This window comes from Chamaea fasciata, unplaced genomic scaffold, assembly GCF_029207755.1.
Source record: "Chamaea fasciata isolate MVZ Bird 193981 ecotype frontalis unplaced genomic scaffold, bChaFas1.0.hap1 SCAF_20, whole genome shotgun sequence".
NCBI classification, from domain to species: domain Eukaryota; kingdom Metazoa; phylum Chordata; class Aves; order Passeriformes; family Sylviidae; genus Chamaea; species Chamaea fasciata.
Window position 1 is genome coordinate 2,021,310 of NW_027094105.1, and position 18,971 is coordinate 2,040,280.

General features: G+C 48.5%; 1 protein-coding gene across 3 annotated transcripts in view; it reads left to right on the forward strand.

Moving 5' to 3' along the window:
• The window catches only part of EHMT1 (euchromatic histone lysine methyltransferase 1), a 119,744-nt gene that overhangs the window by 23,431 nt on the left and 77,342 nt on the right, over nt 1–18,971 (forward strand). The window contains exon 1 of one of the 3 annotated variants that reach the window (XM_066201466.1): nt 16,822–16,903. The exons of the other annotated variants lie outside the window; for them this stretch is intronic. Coding sequence (XP_066057563.1) covers nt 16,898–16,903 — 6 coding nt within the window. The 5' untranslated portion in view covers nt 16,822–16,897. Of the gene's footprint in view, nt 1–16,821; nt 16,904–18,971 lie in introns of those variants that run through there. 3 annotated transcript variants of the gene reach the window in all.

Below are 18,971 nucleotides of genomic sequence, written 5' to 3' on the forward strand. Positions count from 1 at the left end.
GGTGATTCTTCAGGCGCTGTCTAGTCCGTGACCTACTTGCTGCCACAGTGCTCTGCAGCTGGAGGAGAAACAGGGAATGGCTGTTCCCTGGGGGATGTGCAGGAGCTCTTCCCAGGGCTGCTTCCTTCAGCTGCTGAGATGTGGCTGTGCTGGGGCACCCGGAGTTTGTGACTGGAGGAAGGACAGGGAGAGTCTGAGCCATTTCCTGCTGGAGGAGACAGTGCTAGATCCTGGAGCCAGGCTCAGATTTGGGAGCTGCCATAAACACATGGGCTCCTGGATGCAGGAGATCCTTCCCTTAGGGATGTGGAGCACTGGAGAGCTGTTCTGTGTGGGGTCATGGCTCACCCAGCTCCCCTGCACAGTGGGGATTATTCATCCCCCACCTCCTCATAATCCATTGCAAGCTGAAAGTCTGCCTTCCCCTGCTTCTGCTCCTTCAGGGGCCCCCACTAACCTGATCATTCTTCATCTTCTGTGATTTTCCAGATCATCAATTTGATTTCTCAGTACTTCTGCAGTCCTTAGTGTTCCTGGGAATCTGTGCCTCCATCAATTATCTGTTTCTTTTTGAGGCTGTAGCAACCTTGAACCACAGTTTCCATCCTATTTTTGTAACTCATTCTGCTTATTAGAGGAGTCCTCCAGAAATAACTCGACAGTTCTTACCAAGATACCCCAACTTTTTTCAGTAAATAATTTCAGCTCATGCTAATATGAACTTGGAGGCTCTCCTCTTCCATTTGTTCCCTTCTCCCTCTGGGGTTTGGGAGTGAAATACCTTTAACTTAATTCATATATGTAGGTGTACATGTATGTCACAGGGTGTCAGATCCCCCTTTAACCATATTGACTGTGATGCTGAAAGTCTGCTGCCAAAGGCTGGTGTCCAGTCGTGGCTGCTTCAGATTTACCTCTGGTCCAAATGAGATTGGGAAGTGGCCTCTGTGTCTTTTTGGGGGGCTGTTCTGATTTGCTGTGTTAAATAAATGTATAAAGTGGCTCCAGGAGTGAAATGCCAGCCTTCCTCCTGCTGAAGGCATAGAGGCAGTGATTTATGAGTCAGCAGTCCAAGGTTAACTCCAAAACTTCTGCACTTCCCTTGCAACCATCATCCCAGGAAATCATTTCTCTGGAAGGGAAAATGAAAGAAACCTGTCCTCTGTTTTTCAGAAGTTGTGAATCGTGCTCTTTTTAAAGCTGATTATTTTATTTATTCCAATAATCCTCTCTCCCAGAATAAAGGAAAATTAATTGTCTTCCTATTTCCATAATGGTTTGCCCTTCAGACAGTTGCCAGGCAAAGTACTTAAAACTGAAATGAAAAGATGGTGGATGCTTAAAATCATTGAGCTACTGTAGGAACATGTTTGTATTTAATAGGGTGGTATCACACAGTCCCAGAGTGTTATTTGCTCTGGGTTCTGTAGGATTAGGAGGGTGGTTTTTTTGTTGTTTTTTTACTTCTGCATATGAAAACGGGGTCAAGCCTGCTGTGGTAGATAATGCAAGTCTGAGGTAGGATTTTGCTAGAGAGATGGACTGCCTGCAGCTGAGACCCTAAAATTATCCAGCATTAATGGGAGAGTTGTCATTGGGTTTGGTTGTGTTTGTCTGCAGGGACAGTGCCTGGAGATGGGCAAGGACTTCTTTCCTTACAGGTGTGATGGGACAAGATTTTCCCTGCTGGAGCTTTTCACTGACACCTACCTGGATCTTGGTTATTTTTGACTCTGTCTGGCTAAAAAAAAAGTTACCTGATTACTGTGGGAAAATGCTGGAATGTTTCCTTAAAAGGCTCCAAAGTGATGCAATATTCAGTGATGAATCTCAGAGCTAAATGAGTGCCTTGGTGGGTGCGTTGGCTGGGGAAGGGAGTTCTGTGTTTTATCACCCAACACATTTATTTTTCATCCCAGGCCTGCTCTGGGGAAGGTGGTGTGGGAACACTGACAGAGCTCCAGCTCCAGGTCAGCATCAGGGCAGTGCTGGATCTCCCCTCTGCTTTGCTTTACTGCTTTATCCCAGCAAGCTTTGGGAAATGGATAAAAACCTGGAGCTGGGGATGGCTGTGCTTCCAGTGGGGCTCACCTGAGTGCGGGTGGAGACAAAACCCCGGTGTGGTAACCCAAGAGCCTTGGTGGTGACCAAGCTTTGTTTCCCAGTCATTCATGTCCCCACAGCACATCCTGTGGGGCTCCCAGGCACAGGGACAGGGGAGCTCATCTCCTGTGGATCCAGGGAGAAGCTGCTGGCACCACCCACACCTGCCTGTGGCCCTGGCTCCCTGCTCACCTCTCAGCGTGGCCGCGGGCACGGGGCAGTGCCGGTGTTGTGTGTCCACACAAGAAACCACATGGGAATAAATTCCTCCTGTCTCTCCTGTGTTTCCCCCTCCTCTTACGTGAGATTGCTCTGAAGGAGCAGAGTGTAATCCATCACAGAAGAGAGGAGGGCAGCAGTTAATTCGTTTTCATGATCTCTCCGTAGCACTTAGTCCAGCTAATAGTGAATTGTCGTGCTTGGCCGCTGCCTAATCCCATAAGGGACCCTCTGGGAGAAGGCTGGGCAGGAAGGACCCGTGGCCCCGGGGTATTTACATCAGCTGAGGAGCACATGAGATCATCTGCTGCATTTCCAGCCAGTTTTGAGCTGCCATCCCAAGCAGGAGAGCAGCAGGGGCATCTCAACACCCTCCAGCTCCGGGAGGGCACTGTGGCTCATCACCCGAGTGTCCCTGAGCACAGGGCAGGGAGGGAGCCTCTCCTGCTTAGGGACAGTTTAGGGAATATAAAACCAGGTGTGTGAACAGCCTCCCCAGGCCTCACCTGCTCTGCCCTGCGTGCAGCAAGCTTTTGTTTTCTTCGAAACATCATAAACCTGGCGGGGGAATTCATTAACGCGAGTCCCCGCAGACTTTGATTTTGCCAAACATTGATTTCAAATCACTCTCCCTCCTCTTAATAGGTGAGATCTCTCTCCTCTCCCTGTTCAGACATCTTGGGAGGGTGTAGGTGTGGGCTGCAGCAGGAGCCTGCCCAGATTTGTTCATTCTGTAGCTGATAGGGGTTGCTTTTCCTTGCTGTTGGTGCCTTTGGCTCGTGCCTAGCGTGGAAGACGTTATCCCAGACGGAGAACACCCATGTGGCCAGCTCCTGTCTGTCGAAAGCTGCTGTTGATTTCAGTATTTTAGGCTCAGTCTCTTCAATCCCAGATGGAGCTGTATTTCCAGCTAGTACACACCCATACAGTTCATTGAGGGAGGTGAAAATGCTCCAATGTGCGGCAGTCGGGGCCCTGCTCCGTGGGCAGTGTCAGCTCCCTGCGCACGACGTGGGGAGGGGAGCCTGGAGGTATCAGTCACGCACTGGTGTAAAATAGCTCCCTGCTTGCTGCCGTGGCTGCCACGAGGACTTTTGAAATGGCAAAGGTTGTGAAATCGTGGCAGGAAACACCAGAGGCCGGAGCTGAGCCAGAGGAGGAGCTGCCCTTTCCTATGGCACGGCCAGGACTGGAAAAGTGAGGGCTCGTGCCTTGAAAATTTTTGCAAGACCCTTTCCTTGTGCTGCCGGCATGCCGTGTGCCAGGCAGGGGCCTGGAGGCCTCTTTCAAATGGCAGGAGTTTCACAGGTGTAGCCTTTGCTCCTCCTGGATGGCCCTGTGCAGCAGGAGCTGTGTTTGGGACCTGGGGGCTGTTTCCTCTCCTGGGAGACAAGGCAGCTTTTGAAAATTAATAACTTTTTTCTAGTCCCCACCATAATCTTGATAATCTTGTCCTTTTGTCTTCTGCTCCTCCCTGAGAGGGTTTTTCCCTTTTCTGGATCTCATCCTGATCCCTTCTTGCAGAAGTAAATCCTGGGCTGGTGCTCAAGTGAGTTGTCTGTGGTTGTGCAGGGAGGGGAGGAGCTGGGTAATGTTAAACATTTTGCTTTGGCCAAGGGCGCCCAGGCTGCCTTTCTCTGTGTCCTGTCTAGCTGCAGGAAGAGAACGTGGTCATATTTGGGTGTTGTAAAGCATTGGAAGGGGCTGCCAAGGGCAGTGGTGGAGTCACCATCCCTGGAAGTGTTCAAAACCCGTGTAGGTGTGGCACTTGGGGACACGGTTTAATGGTGGACGTGGGGGTGGTTGCACTTGGTGATCTTGGAGGTGTTTTCCAGCCTTAATGATTCTGTGATTTTCTCTTGGTCCTGTGGTTAGGGTTGATTATTGCACAGCATTTCCATCATCCTGTCCCCTCCCAGCACATCAGGGCAGTGTCACATCTGCACAGGAGGAGGATTGAAGGGGCTGGTAGATCCCCCTCGTTAACCAGGAGCCTGCAAATGGATGTTCAGCACTGTCAGGATCACTGTGGGTTCTGGTTTCCATCCCCTGCAGCTCATGGACAAGAAAATCACAGAATCTCTGACTCGTTTGGGTCGGAGGGGACCTTAAAGCTCATCCAGGGCCAGCCCTGCCACGGGCAGGGACACCTCCCACTGTCCCAGGCTGCTCCAAGCCCCAGTGTCCAACCTGGCCTTGGGCACTGCCAGGGATCCAGGGGCAGCCACAGCTTCTCTGGGCACCCTGTGCCAGGGCCTGCCCACCCTCCCAGGGAACAATTCCTGCCCAATCTCCCATCTAATCCTGTTCTTTTCAATTTCAGGCCATTCCCCCTTGTCCTGTCACTAAACAATAAAAATACTGAAGAACGTTGGTAGGTGCTCCCTGCTTGTGCAGCTCCTTCAGGAAATCCCCTCCAAGTCCTTCCTTGCCTTTGGGTGGGAGCAGCTCCTTCCCACTGTCCATGGAATGGCTTTGTCTGACTGGGGGTTTTTTTTTTTTTTTGGGCACCTTTGCTGGTATCCCAAGGGTGGTAGCTCGGTCCTGAGCCGGTGGGGAGCTTCAGGAGGAGAGGAATTCACAGTGTAGGCTGCACCTGTACTAAAAAACACAGTTTTTTCTCTAAGTTTTGTAAGATCATTGCTGTGGTTTGCTCTGAAGGCTGTACTGTGCCTCTTCATGGCCGTGGTTTCCTTTATCTCCTTGCACCTGTAATGCCCCAGCGCTGAGCATGAGCTTTAAATATAAAATTTGAGCCATCTGGGAGGTCTGGACTGGGGGTGGGGAGGGAGGAGTTACTACCAAAAATCTGGTTAAAAATCAACCTCCTGGATTTGGAGCTACAGTTCAGTCGTAGCTGCTTCTCTCTGTTGACTTTTCCTTGGGATTTGGAAACTCACACAGGGCCTAGGTGCTGCAGTAGGAGATGGACACCTGAATTTGTGGTGTTTGCTATTGAGTCTTTCTTTCGAGAGAGAACTGGAGCAATATATATTTATATAGACATTTTATACATCAAATTGACTGAACAAACTCGTCTTACCAAAGCGCTGCTGCATTTTGAAGCAGGTGGAAGAGTTGCCATGGCTGCAGTGATGGTTATTGGGCCTTTTGGAGGTTTCCAGGGCTCAAAAAGAAAAAAAAAAAAAGAAAAAAAAGAAAAAAAAAAAGAAAAAACCCCGATGATTTAGATTTAAGGAAACACCATCAACAAAACCCCCCAAACCAAACAAATCTTTATCACATCTCCAGTCTTCCATCTCCCCCCAGTTCCAAATGTGCTTTTTAAAGAGTTACAAATGCTTGTTGGCATAGAAACTGCAGAATGGAAGTGAAGCATGCAAATGTAAAAGGAGCCATTCTGCTGAGCAACATGGCCTGAGCCTCTGCAAAGCTGACTGAAATCTTTTACGAGGCAAAGAAAATTGCCCAGATGTTGCTTGAATTATAATGGCACTAAATATTTCAGTTTTTCAATTTACATAAATCCAAAGAGGCTTGAAATGTAGGGAATGCAGTTCCATTACCAGTGGGCTTTCTTTTCTTACGAAAGAATTTGTAGTCCAAAAATATTGCTAAAATGTGTTTGGCTCCGAGTAGTGCCAAATCCTCATTAAAACATGTGGATATTTCTGTGGTTTAATCTGTTAGAAATGCATTCAGGATCCAGTTATGTTAAATTAAGCAACAATATTGGCCTGGATGTTGTTTGAAATATTAAATGTGGCAGTCGGAACACCAAGCAAAACGTTTGCACATTTTAATCGCTCGATGAGCAGTTTTTTTTTCATATTTTATTCCAAGGAATGGTCAAGAGTGCTTCAAAACTGTCCCATCTCTCCTCAAGCTTCTTCCTCAACCCTACCACATCCAGGAGCATCCTGGCTCCTCCGTCCCACCATGAGATGGGGATGGGTTTGTGTTGTGCCAGGAGGATGCAGCTCCCTTTGAGCATCCTCCTCACCCCCTTCCACGCTGTGGAGCTCGTGGATACACCCATGCAGGCCTCCAAAATCCTTGCTGGGAATGTAAAAACCCAGCGTGGCCAGAGAGATGTGTCACCCCAGACTTGCCCTAAGAGGTTTTTCCTGCTGATGCTTTGCTCTGTTGGGGTTTCCTAAAGATTTCCTGGGACAGAACACGTGTGAGCTTGCCTGGTTCCTGGTTAGTTTATCCCTGGGCTGGTGGCTCTGGCAGGATGGAGCCTCTGTGGCAGGGCGGGCTCCTTCCCAGCAGGGAAGGCCATGGATTGCAAGGACACTTTGGCTTGCTGAGGATTAATTTCTGATTTATTTCCCCCTCCAAGCTGTTAATTGTCCCATAGTAAGGCAGGGCCTTCTTCCTGCTTTAATGCAGCCAAGGAGGAATGTGCAGTTGGGAATGTGGGAGTGGGTGGCACAGAGAGCCGTGAAACTCTGCCTGTGCCCTGGGACACGTTCATAATACAGGGATATAGAAAATATCCTTGTGGGAGGGTTTCTAATGGGGCAGGAGGGGCTGTTTGGTTTTAAATCTGACACATAGCCAAAGCAATTCCACACTGGCACCTTTGTAACCCTCATTGAAAGTTAAAAATGAGGGGAGTGGGGTATATGGGCGGGTTTTCTGAAGTCTTTGGTTTTGGGGCTTTTTGAATCGCATGGTTCTGCCTGTACCTGTGTGTGATTTGATAGCATTCACACCTCTTTGTTGTCAGACATCAAAAGGATGGGAGGTTGGCAGGCTCAAAATTCAAACAAGTTTGACTTTCCCTTTTTAGTATAAAGTTCCTACTTTCCTGTGGGATAGTTTTACAGCTTTGTTTTGAAAAAAAAAAAAAAAACAACCCAAAACCCCTCCAAACCCTGAAGTTCAGTGCAATTTTCTTTATTCTTTTAATTTCAAGCATATGCAAAGTTATATATATTAAAAAAGTCAAGCTATATATATATAACTATCTGATGATAAATGGGGATGGTTAATGATTCATGGTGGAAGAAAGCAAGTGGAAGTAGAAGGCACAGTGGAATGGGGTCATTGCTGAAAATGTCTTCTGCAAAAGCAAGTGGGAATGCTGGGGAGGGCAGGCAGAGCTCCAGACTGGGAAGGGAATCAGCAGCAATCCCAGTTCTGGCTGAGTTTTGTGGCTCTGGAATGCACCACGTGGAGGGTCCCACCACCACTGAGGGAGCGTGTCCAGGGCAGGGAATGGAGCTGGGAAGGGGCTGGAGCCCCAGGAGAGGCTGAGGGAGCTGGGAAAGGGGCTGAGCCTGGAGAAAAGGAGGCTCAGGGGGGACCTGGTGGCTCTGCGCAACTCCCTGACAGGAGGGGACAGCCGGGGGGTCGGGCTCTGCTCCAGGGAACAGGGACAGGAGGAGAAGGAACGGCCTCAGGCTGGGCTGGGGGAGGCTCAGGGTGGACACCAGCAGGAATTTCTTCATGGAAATGCTTCTTCAGGGTTGCCAAGCTTTGGAACAGGCTGCCCTGTTCAAAAATGTGTCCCTAAAAACTTGGGGGCGTGGGTTAGTGGTGGCCTTGACAGGGCTGGGGGAATGCTGGGACTTGATGATCTTAGAGGACTTTTCTGACCTTAATGATTCTATGAACTTTGGGAGGTTTGATGAAGCACTAAGGGTTTTTTAAAGGGGGGCAGCTGAGGCACTCATTGGGCTCTGAGCAAGGGGAGGTGGCAGTGCCAGCCCCTGTTTTACCCACCAGCTTCATTTTTATTATTTGCTGCAAAGGGATCTTTGTCTTTTAAGTTGTATTCCTGGTTTTGCTGCACTAATACTTGCTTAACAGTTCGTTTTTTCCATGTGGGATAGGGGCAACTGTTTCAAAACTGAATTTCCTGACAGGATCCAGTTTGTGCTTAAGAGAGAAACATCATTAGGTGGGCCAAACTTGTAGAAAAATCTTAAGTCTGAAATTAAGGCACTTAAGCCTTTTTGCTGCCTGTACCTCAAGGTAAGCAGTAGCAGGGTCCTCATTCTTAAACCTGCCCCAACAGGGGAGTATGAAGGAATTAGAAGGAAAGAATAAATTAGAAACAGAAGTGCGAGAGAATACAGGGGTTAAAAGTAAGGGAAGAGAGTTTTGTAACTCAAGAGGAAACTTTGAACTCGGGGGCCTGGGCATCTGAGCATGTGAACAACTGCAAACAGGAAAACCTTATCCCAAAAAATGTTCAAGGGAGGCACTTGGGGATGGAGGTAGGCAGGTGGGAAATGTGGGGATGGCAAGGGGCTGGGAGGCAAATGCTGCTGGTTGTGTCTGCAGCGGCTGCAGAAGATTTCCTTTAATTGTCCTTCAGGCTAAGGACTAAAAAAGTGATCCAAGAAAGTTCCCTGAGCCCTGAAAATGGATGGGGTGATGAATGGGAAGGACTGACCCTTCCTTTCTCCACGGAGAGCATCTCAGGGAGGCTGGACAGGACAGGGCTCTACCAGGCTGAGAAACCTGGGCTCGAAGGTCTCCCACAAACCCTGAGAGTGGCTGAAGGGAGAGGAAATCGAGCACAACTTGCCTGGATGAAGAACCTGTGTAAGCTGGTGTCCCACACTTGCTTTATGGTTTTTTGTCACAGTCTTACACTGTCCCCAGTGCCAAAAGTGTCGTCTTTGCATCAGGACAGGTGGCTATTGTAGCACTGCAGCCCAGTGCAGACAAAACAAAGGACATTTTGACCTTGAGAGCCAATTTGAATTAATTTGCTCCTTCCTAGCAAATCAAGGCAATATAATTTTAACCTTCATGTAAGCCATCTTCAGGTAGCCCTTTCAGCACAGATGTGGTTTTTGCAGTGAAGACAGAGCCTCCATTTCATTCTCAATTATGTGGCGAGAAAGAAATGAGTTGTGCTTGGGTAGATTCTGTGTCATGGTAAGTCTGGAAGGCTCGAGCTTGGTGAAGTTTGGTCCTCCCCACAAAGTCTGGCTTTCACCCCTAGAAAAATACATGACAAAAGATTTGATCAGTTTTTCGATGAGATACAGGCTGAGGACCTTAATTGTGGAAGGATCCTGTTGCAGCGCAGCTGTGCACATCAGCACAGCTGGATCCACGGGGAAGTGGCTCTTTAAAACACACTGATGGCATCAGCCTTCCTTCTTCCCAGGCAGACTGACTGAAGGTGAAGTCAGCTGCTGAGTGCAAGGCAGCCTTACTGGGCTTGAAATGAGGTGTAGGAACCTGAGGGAAACAAATGGATCCGAATCCCTTGCATCACTGGACTTGGTTCCTTCCCTCCCTGCAGGGTTTGTCCTGCTGAATAAACACCTGGCAGTTATTTGGGCTGCTGTATACAGATGATGCCGTTGGAGGAAGATTTGTGTGTACTTGTGGGTTTTTTTGCTTGTGCATTGCAGTGGCTGCAGCCTCGTCTTGAGTTTTTGAAGTCAAACTTTGGTTTATGGTATCCATTCATCCCCCTTGGGGATGGGGCATGTTTAGATTCACAGAGGGATGGAAATGCAGGGCCTTACAGGATCTTCTACAACGCTTGTTTCAGTGTGGAAAGGAAGAGGAGTGTTAGATGCAGTTTGAAATGAGGCACTTTGGGCTGCTTTAGTGTTGATCCTTAACTCTGTTCCTTCTAAAAAGGACTTAGGAAAAAAAAAAAAATTGATGCTCCAGGCTGGTCACAGCTGTAAATGTCCAGCCTTGCAGGTTTTCCACACGGCAGGAAAGGGGAATATCAGAGAGACTGCAGGGGTGGTGGCAGTAGCTGAGGGATATATATTCCCTTTGTATCCACCTGGCTGATGTTGTTACCGTGATCTGAGTGGGCCTTTCCCTCCTCCTTCCTTAAAGGAGGGAAAAATGCCACGGGGCAATTCTGCTGCTAGGATGGGAATGTCCGTGTTTATCTCAGGTGCCTGCGGATGGACCTGATCCAGCAAGGAGGAGACAGCAGAGCCGTCCCCAGGCTGCCTGGGAAGGTCCCTCCTGTCCCCGTGGGGCTGCCAGTGTCTTGCGGGTGGGAGAACGGGGCAGGGTGCACATCCAGGGGAAAGATCATGCTGGATTTTTACTTCCTCGCTGGTTTTTGCTTTGAAACACTATCACTGAGCCTAGAGGAGGGCACTTTTATTTGGGAGCTTTCCCATGAGCAGGATTGTTCTGGAGTGTCCTGAGCGAGCCCTGCCCATGCCGGTGGCTCCCGGCGCTCTCCCAGTGCAGAGGCACAGCTCCCATGGGATCTGTCCTGGCAGCTGAACACACCAGGGAGGCAATAAAAGCTGAGGGATGTTTGCCAGGTGATGCAGCAGCTCTGGGCTCCGCTCTGGCTCTGGAGAAGGATCATCCTGCGGGTGTGGGTGTGAGGATGTGCTGGGTGATGCTGTGAGGATCCCGTCTCTGCTCCTGAATCCTCAGCTGCTCACAGGCAGGGAATCCTGGAGATCTTTTTTGGAGGGCCATATTCTGCCCCCCTGGCTGGTTTTTCTTGGCTTTCGCAGGAAAACGCTGCTGCAGCTCCATTCCCCAAGTGCAGCAGAGTCGTCATCAAAGCTGCCTTGGTGCACTGCTCCGGGCCTGGCTTTGAGGTCATGATCCAGCTGCTGAAAAGTTTCCCGTGAAACTCCAGAGCTTTCAGCTACCAAGTTAATGTCTTACAAAACTGCTGGAGGAGGGGAAGCTGACTCCAGCAGTCCTTGAGTTTGTTTGACTGGAGCTCAGGAGTGATCAAGGCTGGCATTTGGCTTCCTGTTGCAGAAGAGACACACTCAGGTTTTATTTTTCTTTCCTTATTGCCTGTCTGATTTTATTTTATTTTATTTTATTTTATTTTATTTTATTTTATTTTATTTTATTTTATTTTATTTTATTTTATTTTATTTTATTTTATTTTATTTTATTTTATTTTATTTTATTTTATTTTATTTATTATCACTGAACCAGAACCAATGACTTCCCCTTGTTTTTCCTCTGGGGTGAGGCTTTGTGAGAGTGGAGAAGAAACTTCCAAGGGTCCATCATACTTTTGATGCACATTTGAATCCAGCAGATCAGCACCGGGAAGGAGAGTCTGGGCCCTGCACAGCCCTTTCCTGTTTTTTGTATAACAAAACCAGTGCAAATGGTCTTTTTCTCAGCATGCAGAACTTCTCCCTGGTAGCATCCTACCTTCCCTTGCTTTGCTTCCCAAACAGATTCTGGCTCCTGTGGCCGGGAGTGGGCAGAGGAGGAAAGGGGCTGCTGGGCAGACGTTCTGCAAAGTTCATCTTTCCCAATCTCTGGTTCACAGCTCTGAGAGCTGCTTGTTATTGCAGCATTTTGTGGTTTGTTTGGTTTTTTTCTTCCTGGTGTTTCACTGTATTTTGAGTCCTTCAGTTTGAAATGTTAACAAAATGAAGCTCTGTGCCTCCTTGTGAGGCAAATGAATGGGTTTTATATTGGGGGGTGGGAAGGGGGGGAGAATTGGAGGGAAGTTATTTTTGAAATAGTGGTTTAACTTTTGTTGTGAAACCACTGCCTAATTTTCAAGTGCGCTGACCATTTGCCTCTTGCTGTAATGTCTGTATGTGGGGAGGAGATGTTTTTGTAGAAGAAAGGCTGGAGCTGTGTCAGGGGCAGGCTCAGGCTGCAGAGCAGGGAAAGGTTCTTCCCCCAGAGGGTGCTGGGCACTGCCCAGGCTCCCCAGGGAATGGGCACGGCCCCGAGGCTGCCAGAGCTCCAGGAGCCTTTGGACAGCACTGCCAGGGATGCCCAGGGTGGGATTGTTGGGGGGGTCTGGGCAGGGACAGAGGCTGGATTGATGATCCTGTGGGTCCCTTCCAGCTCAGGACATTCTGTTATCTATTTTTTCTATTCTAAAAATAGATCTGAAAAACTTTATCTGAACTGGCCACCCCAAATCAGTGTGTGACTCTTGCTTTAAAATTTACTTTTTTGTTCTACAGAGTTTTCCTGTGGGAAAGCATCACAATGAGCTCATCAGTCTTAGCCTTGAGCTCCACAGGCTGTCCTTGCCTCTGTCCTCCAGAATACGCCAAGGCTGTAGCGTTGTGGCTCCGGGAGCCCAAGCAAATAGGATGGTTTAATGCTTTGGATATTCAAATAAATCCCATGAATGTCCCCCCAAATTCAAACCTGAGTTCAGAGGTCTCCAGACACACCTGGGGCTCTCAGCATTTGTCAGCTCATTGTCCCTCCCACACCTGCAATAGTTAAATTTGATAGGAAGTGGTGTCATCTCCCTCTGTTTCCACATTTCCTTTTGTTTGAGCCCATCTTTTCAGCCAAGCCTTTGCCAGGTGTTTTTCATGCATGTGCATTAAAACCCTCTAACGGAGCTCATGTGCTTGCCCCAGGGGCTTTGACTTGCAGCCCAGTTATCTGACAAAACATTTCTAAGGAACTTCTCAGAATTTATTGCTCCTGTTGGTTGATTCCAACGTGTCTGACTCCTTTTATGAGTCTGGCCTGTGTCCTGGTGTCACAGATTCACCCACATGGCATCCACCCACTTTCAAACTTGGCAAAGGGCACAAAGAGCTCCTTAGTGATTGCAAGGTCACTGTTCTGCATAAATATTTCCCCTCCCCTCCAAAAACACGTTGGTTAAGGGAATATCAGACAGAGGGAGAAAATGCTGATGCGTTTGTTACGTACATTATGTGGTTTGGGGTTTTTGGTTGTTTTTAAATAATGGAGGATTTTATTCAAGGGAGCTTGAGGTGCTCAGACTTCACTGGAATTTATATTTGACTCATCTCATATGGGCTGTCCAAACACATTCCTTGCTGGCCCAGCTTGGCCAGTTGAGGTGACTCAGTAAATCAGCAGCTGAGCATGACTTCACATTGAGTTCTCCTGTACATTGTTCCTCTGCTCCATACATTTGTGAAGAACCACTGCAGAAATTTTTGGCAGTTAATTCTCCAAACCTTGATTTTCCCAGATACATTAACACTGCCTACCATTCCCATCTTTTATTAGAAATTGCTTTATAAAATCCCAATTATTGTTACAGTATCTCTAGGCAAATCACCATGTACCTATCAGGTTCTTTTTTACCTGGTGATATTTAGATTGCTTTTAGTGTTTTCTCTGCTTTTGATCAGGAAGAACTAGATGGCTTTTTTTGGTCTTCCCCCAGAATTCATTCAACAGTCTCCAAAACTCCTTCAGACTGTGGCATTGGTTGGAATAAAATTTAGTCATTACAGTACTTGGGAAAGGATGCACACTGTTGGTAGTCTGGGGGATTTGTTTCCAGGCTTCCTTGACAGCAGCAAGATTGGAACCTTGAGCTGGTGGTGCTGAGTGCTCTTCAAGTTGATGTACTGAAAAAAGATTTAATTTTTCAGGCTCTAGGGTGAGACCCTGTGGGAGTCCCGCTGGACATTTGCAGGATTTGGGGTTTTTATGGTGCTTTTTGTTTACAGATTGCCCTCCAGGTGATTGGTCCTACTGTGGCCATGTTGAAGAGGAGAGCAAGGCTGCTCTGTCAGGAAAGGGGCCTTGCCAAGCTTGGAACCCCTTTGGAATACGTGGGATGTTGGAGTCCAAGGCCTGAGGTGTGAAGCATCCCCAGCTCATATCAGATTTAGTGCTGGTTGGCCATTGGCTCCAGTATCAACTCTGGGATTCTCCAGGGACAGGGAATGGCGAGGCTTTGTCCCTTGTGTGGAGGAAGGAGGGTTTTCCTGCTCCTGGCACCTCCTGTTAGTGCAGCTCCCATGGCTTTTTCTACCCAGTGGTCCCAACAGGAACAGGAGAAGTTTGGAGCTCTGTTCCCTCGGATGTGAAGGTCACCTTCCCAGGTAGATTGCAAACCAGCCTCAGCCCAGGCGTGCTGGGAATGCCCTCAGTGCTGAGCTGGTCTCGGGGAGGGCGTGTTTGAGGAGCCATGATTTTGTTTGCTGCTCTCATGTGTCCATTTTTCGCCATTTGTGAGAGGTGCTGAGCTCCTGACAGAGGCTCTGGAGGGTGGGGGCACTGACTCCCTTTGGAAATGAGCCTGTGGATATCTCAGCTCTGACACTTTTGCCCTCCCTCGTGTTTTGTGCCCTCACAGAGAGGTTGTGTGTCGTTGCTTTAGGATTTACTGCCTTCCCCGGGAGGATCTGGCGGGAGTGGGTCTGAGAGAAGAGTTATGGCTGCACAGAAGGTCTGGCTTCCCTCTTCCCTACTGCGTGTCTCGGGGAAAAGTTGGGCTTAAAACTGCCAAAACATAGCTACAAGGTTATCACTTTTGTTTTTTATGAAGCTTGTGTTGACTCTTCAGCCTGTGTTGGAGGCAGGTGAGTTTGAGCTGTGTGTCCTTTGGAGTGATGTGGCAGGAGCAGGACAGGATTTCCCTCTTAGATTGGACCCACCATCCCTAGCCCAGGGTAAGGAAATCACTCTGGGCTTTGCTGGTTTTTTTCTACCTGTCCCCAAGGAAACAATATAAATGCTGTGCCTCAAGCGTGCGTCCATTGAGGGAAAACAGGATTTTTAAATAGTAATGAACTCTGGGTTTCCCTTAGTGCAGCAAACCAATGGTTCATTAGTGAAATACATTAATAATTCTCTTATGAACCCTGTTGGTAGGTGAATATGCTTTAATTCCTTTGTATCAGCAAGAGCTGCAGGTATGGATGTCTTCGTTACATAAAATAAAGAAAAGGGAAGAAAGCAATGCTTGCAAATTGGTCTTTGTTTCCAAGGAAACAAATTTGACATGCTTGAGCTGTGCGAGATGCAAACACCGCTCGATTCAGCAGACATGCCTCGGGATTTTATGGTCTGAATATTATTTTTAAACTACCTCCAATTTCCAGGCAAGGCAGGGGATGGGAAGAGAATTTGTTGGCAGGGTTTATCAATCTGTGCTTAATGAAGGCGCGGGGCGGGATCTGGGATTGCCCAGTGCGGCGTGGAGGGAATTGATCCTGCTCTGCTGAAGGTCCCTGGGAAGGGACAGCCTGGGGCCAAATGGCCTTTGGTGACATCCTTCAGCAGGAAGAGAGGTCTGAGCAGAACTCAGCACGCTGAAGTAGTGTGGTTTATCCTGGGTCACTTTACCAAATGTTTTGTGCTCTAAAAATATTTTAGTCAAAAGCAGCTCGGCGTGCCAGGCTGCCTGGCGCTCCCGAGGCGGACACGGGCCCAAAGAATTTGCTAAAAAGCTGAGGCTTGGTGTTGAGGACTGGGCTGAATTTATCAGGGAAGGGACAAGGGAACAACATCATGAGTTGTTTGCGTAGTGCATCTGGCACAGATGTGCTGGGGCCTGATGAGAATCTTGGCTTGAACTTGGCTCGTGGCATTGTACAGAACGGCTGTAGCGCTGTCGTGATTCCCTTGGAAGTTTTGTCTGGGGAAAAAAGCTGGTTTGGTGTTCAGCTGCCACCCTGGTGTTTCCTGCAGTGCTGTGTTGATAAGGTCACTTGTTTTATTTTTGAATTTTCCTCCAACTCCAGCTCTGGAGCAGACAGTGCTCGTGTTCCACGGGAAGCGAACATCGCTCGGCAGAGCACACACAATTCACGGATTTCAATATCCACAGTTGGTTTTGGCCTGGGCCCAACATGAGGAACAGGATATATATGTTCCAACTTTGTTGGGATTGAATAACCAATTTTTGCCCTGGCAAAGCTTTACTTTTGCACCGTCTTTGCTTTCTGGGGTAGTTCAGTGAGCTGGAAGGGATCTGTAGGGAACGTGCAAAGGATATGTGGAGAAATGCAAGTTTTTAAGGAATAGTCAAGCTCCATGTGTACATCACTCAGAGTAGGCAGGGCTTTATTCCCCGAGTGTGCTCAAACATTGTGTCTCTTTCATATTTTGTTGTTTGAAAACCTGGGAAGGATTTTAAAAAATTCCTCTATTAATTCTTTCTTGAAACAGTCCTACTGCATCGAGGGGGACAAGGCAATGATGGAGGAATTTCAGGGCTGATGAATGAAAAACAAACCTCTCTTAAAATTCAGGTCCTTAGGAAAGCATAGCATGGAGTGTGTTACACTGTAGTCTCTTTCCCACTCTTTCATCCTGCTGTTTAACTTTCTTGCAAATGGAGTTAAAATAACCTTCAAGGAGTTCAGGCTAGACTGGGGTAGGTTTAGCTTTAAGCTGGCTGGAAAGCACTATTTGCATTGCCAGCTAAAAGCCTTGCTTGAAGCCTGTTGAGGGAAAAAATAATATTAATGGCATTTCATGAAAATATTGTAATTTGTGGAAGGCCCGGAGTGACAAATTGGCTGGTTTGAATGTCACTGGGAAATGCTCCTTTTGCACAAGGCTTGCCTGAGACAGGATTTTCCTTGCTTTTGTTCTAAAACGAGATGCTCGCTGCTTAAAAATGCCTGCGATCCCTGCAGCAAGAGCTTCACCTCCTTGACAAGAGGATGGGAAGAGGAAGGTTGGCTGGATCGGGATAAATCCTGCACCTTTTTTTTTTTTTTCCTTTTTTTTTTTTTTTTTTTTTTTTTTTTTGCTAATGACACTTCCTTATGCTTACATTTCATTAAAGCTCTGAAATGGCTGAAGATCAGCCCGTACTGAGCATGCTCCGGGGTGGAGGCTGCACCCATGGAGTGAGATGGATTTGTGGCTGGAGGAGGGATAGGCCTGGAGTCAGGACCTGGAGGGACCCGCAGCCGGGATGGAGGTAGGGCAAATCCATCGGTTCCTTGCCGTGCCCCTGGGCTGGGGCAGCCAGGAGGCTGGATGGAGTGCAAACTGTTGGAATTGATTCAAGAGCAGCGCAGTTAAACCACTGACACGAGATGGCTTCAAACGCTTCCTGCGGATCCGCGGGGAGGGGTTTGGAATACTGACCTTTGCTGGCTGCCTGGCCTGCCTGGAGAAGGGACCTGTGCAATGTCAGGGTGGTGACACGAGGTGACAGCAGGCAGGGGCTGCAGCCAGGGCTGAGCCTTCATATTGGCAGGCACGTGATTGCGTCTCATGGTGGGCTCGGGCGCTAATTATAATTAACGGGGAGCCTCGCAGGGCTCAGACCTGCTCTGAGCAGTTTAAACCCAGATCCGGCTGGGATTGCGGGAGGGCGAAGGAATGTTAAACTCAAACTCCCCTCTTTCAGGCTTATTTTGCATTCCCGTGATGGCAAACAAACCTTGCCACATCAGGTCCTCCAAACTGGCATGGAGAGGAGGGAATGTGCACGTTTATTCCTTTGGCTGAGAGATTTTTCTGTGCTTCTTTAATGTGTTGGCGAGTGGGTTTGGGGGAAGGCAGTGCGAGCTGTGCTCAGCTGGGCTCTAGGATTTCACCCGTGGTTGCCAGCTTTTTACAAGGAATGTGTAAGCACCAGCAGGTATGTGCTGCATGAGCCGATTGACTCCAGTTGTTGTACAAGCACGCTGCGTGGTGAGGTGCCAATAAAACATTTACATTGGCTCTGGATGTTTGTGCTAGCGAGGTGTAGGGGAGCTCTGGGTTGGTGTGGAGCAGGGGGACGTCAGCTCTCTCTGCCCCGTCCCCTCACACATGGCACCTGTGTTCTGGCCTGGCTGTAGGTACAGGTAAGGCGAGGGGTTTGCTCTGCCAGCACTGTGAATCCTTGGGTGGCACAGAGTTATTGTGTTTGACTTCCTGAGCAGAAATCTCTGTGATCACGGGCTGTCTGTGTGCTGTGAGGTACATCAGCTCTTCCTTCAGGGCACCTCCGGCCTCTTTTCACAGCATGCTTCGGGGGGTGACTGGCAAAGATTTGATTTTATTGCTGTGTCCCCGGTGCTGGGCATTCTGCATGGTGAGTCACTTCATTACCTACAGTAACTTGCCTGTTTTATTGCCTGGTTCCATCTTTCTTGTGAACCCAACTCTTCCTCGCTGCTTTCTGGGCCTGTTTTGCTACATCAGCCCTGTGCTGAGCTTACTGGGCTGGCTTTTGTGTTGTCTGCATAAAATCCTGCTGGAGCCCGGCTTGCTGGCCAAGCAGGACTTCTCCTACTCTTTAATGGTCACTGGCTTGTTTACGGCTGGATGAATGCACAAAGAGGAGCGTTTCTGTAAAACAAACAGCACCGTGATTGTACAGCAGGAGGGAAAAGGGGTTGATTTCCTTTGGCTCAGATGGGGGCTGCCTTGATGGCTTTGCAGAATTGACCCCCCTGCCTTTTCCTCCTTGGGGAACTCTTGCGGTGGAGGTGATCTCAGCCCCAAGTTTTCATGTAGGGCCTGGTTCCCTTGATGAAGAAATCTCACTTAATCAGTTTCAGCTGCTGGAAACCCACTGGTGTGCTCGTTCCTATTGTGCAGTGGGAAGGTGTAAGGTAGCCTTAAAGACCCACTGCCACCTTATGGCAGTTGCTGAGAAGCAGCGTCTGTGGAGCCAATTCCATACACACATCATGCTCGCTCTATTTCTCCGCTCCTCTTAACCAGGGATATTTGCATGGAGGCAGGAGCTTTGTTTTTACAGAGTTCATCTGCTCCTTCTGTTCCTTGCAGAAATTCGATAGAGTCAGCAGGACGGCTGGGAGAGCCGTCAACAGGCGCTGTTCCACAGGAGCTCCTGATCTGGGGAGAGACACAAAGGCTTTGTGGAGCACCGATTCTCCTCCGGTGAAGAACTTGCTTATTTTCATGTCAGTGCCTTAATCCTTAAAAAAAATAGGTGTGAGGTCAAAGAACAGGGCCGCGCTGAACACGTGAGGCTTGTTGGCAGGGTCTCCAGCGCCTGTTGCAGCAGGAGGAGGATGGAATGTGCA